The sequence below is a fragment of the Anolis sagrei genome, chromosome 3 (genome assembly GCF_037176765.1).
Source record: "Anolis sagrei isolate rAnoSag1 chromosome 3, rAnoSag1.mat, whole genome shotgun sequence".
Taxonomy (NCBI): Eukaryota; Metazoa; Chordata; class Lepidosauria; order Squamata; family Dactyloidae; genus Anolis; species Anolis sagrei.
Genome location: NC_090023.1, coordinates 188,689,195 through 188,695,973, shown reverse-complemented (window position 1 = coordinate 188,695,973; position 6,779 = coordinate 188,689,195). Strand labels below are relative to the sequence as shown.

Here is a 6,779-nt window from a genome sequence, read left to right as displayed (position 1 = left end):
CCCCAAATGTCATGTAGTCCATGAGAAAGGGGCATTAATTCTGTTGGAAACCCTCTACAGAATGCCATGTTTTAAAGGTATTTTGGGCAACCCAATCAGGCCCATGTCTCTTTAGGCAAAGAATGGCCCTTGCCAAATCCCTGATGGTGATTCTTTCAATCCCAGATTGCCTTTTGAAACCCTTTCTTCAAGGCTAAGGAGGTGACAGGAGGCAAGAGTCCCTATCGATGGCAGACACCGTGGAGCCAGGCTTTGGGGGGAAAGTGCGAATGGGCCCCCGAGGCGGCCCTTGACCGGCCCCTTTGATGTGCCTGCTGCCCCCCCCCCCGGGGCGGAGGGAGGGAGAGAGGGCCGCCCCATATAAATCCGGCCAGCCTCGCAGGGTTTTGCTTTCTTCCTCAAACCGTCCAGCAAAGGCAAAGCAATTCCACTCCCCAGCCATGACCAAGGCGCCCTTCGCCTCCGTGGCCTGGCTTTCCCAAAGCAGCCGGGCGCCCAAGGAAGCCCGGGAAGAGCCCCCCGAGGCCCAGCAGGGAGAACCCTACGCCAAGGGGGAGTCTACGGGGAGAGAAGGGCCTCCTGTTAGCCTAGGGTCGCCTCCCCAGCAGCAGCAAGTACCCCCTTCTCCACCCAAGACTTCACTGGGACCCTCCGCTCCCTCTTCCGCAGGTAAGGCTCAGCCCTTGGCCTCTCTCCTATTCCCCCTCTCTCTCCTTACGGATTTTTGTCTTTCTTGGATTCTAAAGGTGTATCTACACTGAAGGAGGGATGCAGTTGATTGGCACCATTTGAACTGCCATATAGTTCAATGCCATGGAATCCTAGGACCTTGGGGAGATACCACTCTCCTGATTCCATGGCTTTGAGGTCAGGGGCTATTCTCGCTTTTGAAAGGAGAGGATTACAGAAGGGAATAATAAGTCGGACTTTCTTCGCTGGTTGGTTCTTTTTAATTCGGGAAGATAGTCAGTGTTGTGTTGCCCTTGGAGCGCTGGATTCCGCTTCGGAAACCAGAGACAGGACCCCACTGGGAGACTTGGCCTAAGTCACATTCTCTCAGCTTCAGAAGAAGGAGCCCTCGGTGGCGAAATGGGTTAAAGCTTTGTGCTAACTTGAAGGTTGGGTTGCTGATCTGAAGGCTGTGGGTTCAAATAGGGGAGAACGCAGATGAGCTCCCGCTGTCAGCTCCAGCTTCTTATTTTACCCTCCCACAAGGGATCCTATTTTACCATCCCACTTGCAGTTTCTCAGGTCGCTCCTGACACAGAAAAAAACATGCCTCGGATGAGGGCAAAGAGTAAAAGCCTCTCCTAGGGCCCTTCCACACAGCCCTATATCCCAGAATATCAAGGCAGAAAATCCCACAATATCTGCTTTGTCCTGGGTTATCTGAGTCCGCACTGCCATATATTCCAGTTCAACAGATCATGTGGGATTTTATTCAGCTATGCGGAAGGGGCCTGAACCAAGTTGCCTCAGATACTTCCCAAAACTACAGCTCCTAGGGCAAGATAGATGGATGGCATCCTTAAAGTGACTGGATTGACCTTGAAGGAGCTGGGGGTGGTGACAGCCGACAGGGAGCTCTGGCATGGGCTGGTTCATGAGGTCATGAAGAGTCTGAAACGACTGAAGGAATGAACAACAACAGGACCCTTCCAGAAAGGATTTGATCCTAGGTTTTTTGTTTATCCCAGATTATCTGGTAGTGTGTACTCATATAATCCAGTTTAAAGCATGTGTTTATTTATCCTGTCAGAAGCCAACCGAGGACACAACTGAATTTAAAAACAAAGTCAAAAAGTTGACATGCCACTAAATGTCCTTTGACCAGTAGCTGGCCACTTGGAGTGCCTCTGGTGTTGCTATAAGAAGGTCCTCCATTGTGTATGTTGTAGGGCTCAGGCTGCATTGTAACAGGTGGTCTGTAGTTTGCTCTCATGTTGAGGGCTCCACTTTGTGGCCCCATTTTAAGGTTTGCTTTGCATCTCATGGTGCCAGAGTGCAGTCTGTTCAGCACCCTCCAAGTCACCCCGTCTTCTTTGTGCCCAACAGAAAACCTGGGATCAGATCCTGGGATATACGGCCTGTCTGAAAGGACCCTGAGAATTCTGTAGAATGAAGCCGGGACAGTCAGAGTGGGATCAAAGGGTTGTTAACTGTACAAGGTGCAATGAAAGATAGTGTATTTGGAAGGGGGGCATTAACCTGGCTGTCCTTGTGGGAAGAATGTCTTCCCTTCCCTGCAGAGGTGCATCTGCACTCTAGAAAGAAAGTCCTTTGCTGCCCTGACTCAATGCCATGGAATTCTCAAAACTGTAGTTTGACCAAGCCTTTAGCCTTTTTCTGCCATAGAGTTGTAGTGTCTCAGCACATGACAAATCCCAGGATCCCATAGTACTGAGCCCTGGCAGGTAAAGCAGTACAAAACTGGATTCCTTCTCCAGTGTAGATGCACCGAGATGTGACTACTAGCAAGGGGAGGATGGAAGGTGGGGGTGGGGTGCAGTCCAATGCCTTTGGGGGATGGTCACATCTTGGGGAAAATAATGCATTGCGGTCCAGACACTCTTCCTTGGTTTGGATGTTGAGCTGGGCTTCTGGGGCCCTTTCCACACAGTTGAATAAAATCCCACAAAATCTGCTTTGAACTGGAATATATGCAGCGTGGACTCAGGGCCCTTCCACACAGCCATATAACCCAGAATATCAAGGCAGAAAAATCCCACAATATCTGCTTTGAACTGGAATATAAGCAGCATGGACTCAGGGCCCTTCCACACAGCCATATAACCCAGAATATCAAGGCAGAAAATCCCACAATATCTGCTTTGAACTGGAATATAAGCAGCATGGACTCAGGGCCCTTTCACACAGCCATATAACCCAGAATATGAAGGCAGAAAATCCCACAATATCTGCTTTGAACTGGAATATATGCAGCGTGGACTCAGGGCCCTTCCACACAGCAATATAACCATAATATCAAGGCAGAAAATCCCACAATATCTGCTTTGAACTGGGTTACCTGAGTCCGCACTGTCATTTATCCCCACTCAAAGCAGAAAATTATTCAGCGGTGTGGAAGGAGTCTGAGTCCACACTTAGATAATGTGGGATTTTCTGCCTTCATATTCTGGAATATAGGACTGTATCGAAGGACCCTGAGATAACCCAGTTGAAAGAAGATATTCTGGGATTTTCTGCCTTGATATTCTGGGTTATATGGCTGTGTAGAAGGGCCCTGAATCCAAACTCAGATAATGTGAGATTTTCTGCCTTGATATTCTGGGATATAGGGCTGTGCGGAAGGACCCTAAAATAACCCACTTCAAAGCAGATATTGTGGAATTTTCTGCCTTGGTTTTCTGAGTTATATGGCTGTGTGGAAGGGCCCTGGGAGATCAGAGTTCAAATCCCCACTCGGTTATGGAAAATCCCTCTCAGTCTCGGAGGAAGGCCAAGGCACAAGGAAACCCGAGGAGAGGGTTGCCGCAAGTCGGGAAGAGCTTGAAGACGCTCAAATAAGTGGATGGACTGCTTGTTGTGCCTGGTGGACGTGGAGCTGATATCTTTCTTGTTTCTCCCACAGCTTTGGCGTCGCCCGAGGGGGAGTGGGTGTCCCCAGGTGGCAGCTCGGATGGGGAAGGGAGCCTCTCGGAGGGAAGCCTGCCCACCGGGAAGAGCCCCCAAAGCAGCAGCATCAGCCCCCGTCGCCGGCTCCGCACGGCCTTTAGCCTGGAGCAGATCAGCACCCTGGAGAGCGCCTTCCAGCGCCACCGCTACCTGGGCGCCGCGCAGAGGCGCAAGCTGGCCACCAAGATGCAGCTCTCCGAGGTCCAGGTAAGGCCTCCTTTTCCCTCTCCGCGATCCTCCCCGCGCCCTGCCAAGGGGTGGAGTGGCCCTCAGACCCCAGTTGGCAAAGGCAGGGGAGAGAAGCAGCTACAAGGAATGGACTCAGGCAAAGGTTGTAGGCACAGCGGCCAAAGGGATCTCCACACTTAATATTATGAAAAACTTCCTGACTTCATGTTGGACAGCAGAATAGGCTACCGCATGGGAGTGTGATTGAGTTTCCTTCTCTGGAGGTTTGTAAACAGGCTGGATGCCATAGTACAATGGTTTTCAACCTTGGATCCCCAGGTATTTTGGACTACAACTCCCAGAAATCCCAGTCAGTTTACCAGCTGTTAGGATTTCTGGGAGTTGAAGCCCAAAACATCTGAGGACCCATAGTTTGAGAATCATTGCCATACCAGGATTATTTTAAGGAACATAAGGCAGCAGGAATGTGTCCAAAATGGTCAAAGGTTTGGAAGGCTAGTTGTCATGATTTCTTGATCTCTCACTCATGCCATCCAACTCGCATTCCTGAGGTAGAACACATGGTCAAAGAATCCCTACACCAGTGGTTCTCAAACTGGGGTCCCCAGATGTTTTTGGCCTTCAACTCCCAGAAATCCTAACAGCTGGTAAACTGGCTGGGATTTCTGGGAGTTGTATGCCAAAAACATCTGGGGACCCCAGGTTGAGAACCACTGCCCTACACAATCTCTATTAGAAATAGCTTAGGGAGCTGGAGAGATTCGGTTTGAGGAGAAGGTTGAGAAGAAACTTTGGAGCTGTGTTTTCAGTCTTGGAAACCCTTGCACAATCTCTATTAGAAATAGCTTTTTTTGTCGTGTCAGGAATGACTTGAGAGAGAGACTGCAAGTTGCTTCTGGTGTGAGAGAATTGGCTGTCTGCAATTACCCAGGGGACACCCGGATGTTTTGATGTTTTATCATCCTTGTGGGAGGCTTCTCTCATGTCCCTGCATGAGGAGCTGGAGCTGACAGAGGGAGCTCATCCGCATTCTCCCCGGATTCGAACCTGTGACCTGTTGGTCTTCAGTCCTGCCAGCACAGGGGTTTAAGCCACTGTGCCACGGGGGGCTCCAGAAATAGCTTAGAGAGCTGGAGAGGTTCAGGTTGAAGAGAAGATTGAGAAGAAACTTTGGAGCTGTGTTCTCAGTCTTTGAAAGGATTTCACATTGAGGAGCTGGCATACTTGTTTTCTGCTCTTTAAACACTAGGGCACAGAGCAATGGGATCATGCTTCAGGAAAAGAAGTTCCACCCAAACATTGGGAAGAATTTTCCTGAGGGTCAAAGCAGTTGGACAGTAAAATATGCTACTGTTTCAGGACATGGTGAAATCTCTTTCTTTGGAGGCTTTTAAATGGAGGCTGAATGCTCATCTGTCAGGAGTGCTTCTGGATTGCCTGCCTCTTCCAACTCTATGATCCTATAAAATGCAGCGGAAAAGATATGCAGTTGGAAAGCTGATAGAGGAGCAGCTGGAAAAGACCAGGGAGAGAATAAGACACAGATTATGGGCTTAAGAAAAGGATAAAATCTTTCACGACAGGGAGGACTATTGTCTGTTATAAGATTTATGAAATAGAATAATATTACCAAGTATAGAAATATGGTTATATACCATCATTTAAAGGGAGTAGAATAATAAGATCTGATAGTGAGTGGAGGTTGTAGACTAGTTTGTTACTATGTTTCATTGATATGCTCATACTTGTGTGTTTCATTTTTGTGCTCCTGCTTTGGTGTAGTTTTTGTAGTGGTGAGAATGCAGTTGAATAGTTTTAGTATTTTATATCCACATTTTTTTTCTTCTTTGTGATTTCCTGTCAATTACGTTTTCTTTTATTTTGAATTTAAAAAATAGAAAGTTGTTAGGTGAGTGGTTTTGAGAAGTAGGGGAGAGAATAAGACACAAGTTATCGACTTAGGCACAGGCTATGGATATGGGAAGCATGGTGATAGGGCAATGATCATATAGTGCAAAATGATGTCTGGATTAGACCACTCCATGTATTTGATGAAGTAGTCTCAAGTCGATAAAAACACATGCTATGGAAATTGCTTGTGTTTCTGCTGGTTTTGTTGCATTGCTTGTACGAAGACTGTACTATTTGGGTCCATCTAACTCTCTTTTTTTCTTACCCACAGATCAAGACCTGGTTCCAGAACCGGCGGATGAAGCTGAAGCGCCAGATGCAGGAGATGCGATCTGAGGCTTATTCTTCCATTCCTTTTTACAGTCCTCTCCCCTTTGCTCCCCCGAGTGGGCCTTTGTCCTACGTGTATTCACCCCACCAGCAGACAGTGAGCAAGAGGGACGATCCCATGCCTTTGGGCCTGCCTTTCCCGCCTCTACCAGCTCCCTCCATTGACCCCAGGAGCCCCTCAGCAGGGCAGCCGGGGGCTCTCTGGCCCATGCCCTTACCTTGCCTTGTGGGATACCAAGACCCTCGGACTGTATTCATGACCCTATGATGCCAAACTTGGTAATCGCAGAAGTATTTGCACTAAACTTTGCTCTGCTACTGAGTATCCAGACTACAGAACTTCGTGGTCCTGGATATAGACGTGGAGGAGACATTTTGCACAGGGACATTTATTTACTTGTTGGGTGAATGGGAGAGTGATCTATTAATATAAATGTGTGTTCAACAAGGTCCAATTGGGCCTTCACTTGTCATATAAATTAGAGTTTGGCCTAAAAAGTACATAGACCAATTCAAAGTTGTTTGTCTTATCCTTGACTTTAATTGGGGGCAGATTATTCTGCTGGGTGGGAGGCAGTATCTGAGTGGTTGTGTAGCTGATATTGAGATAGAGTACAAGAATCTTTTGATGTGAGGGTTGTGCAATAATTACATTAAAACACTGATCAACTTTGATCATTGCTAAAAACAATTCAGAAACAAGACAAATGCTG

The 6,779-nt window shown here is 47.9% G+C and overlaps 1 protein-coding gene across 1 annotated transcript; it reads left to right on the top strand.

Moving 5' to 3' along the window:
• The first annotated feature begins 440 nt into the window (after positions 1-440).
• On the top strand, positions 441-6,334 carry LOC132770152 (homeobox protein vent1-like). The gene is made up of 3 exons (XM_060767037.2): positions 441-669; positions 3,593-3,843; positions 6,008-6,334. The coding sequence occupies exons 1-3, from the start codon at positions 441-443 to the stop codon at positions 6,332-6,334; spliced, it is 807 nt and encodes a 268-aa protein (XP_060623020.2).
• Positions 6,335-6,779: the final 445 nt, after the last annotated feature.

What these genes read in the sequence shown, in the direction of transcription:
- LOC132770152 (XM_060767037.2), top strand. Translation starts at nt 441, where the DNA reads ATGACCAAGGCGCCCTTCGCCTCCGTGGCCTGGCTTTCCCAAAGCAGC. An exon ending in CTCCGCTCCCTCTTCCGCAG is followed by an intron (nt 670 to 3,592) that starts GTAAGGCTCAGC and finishes TTTCTCCCACAG; the next exon opens with CTTTGGCGTCGCCCGAGGGG. An exon ending in TGCAGCTCTCCGAGGTCCAG is followed by an intron (nt 3,844 to 6,007) that starts GTAAGGCCTCCT and finishes TCTTACCCACAG; the next exon opens with ATCAAGACCTGGTTCCAGAA.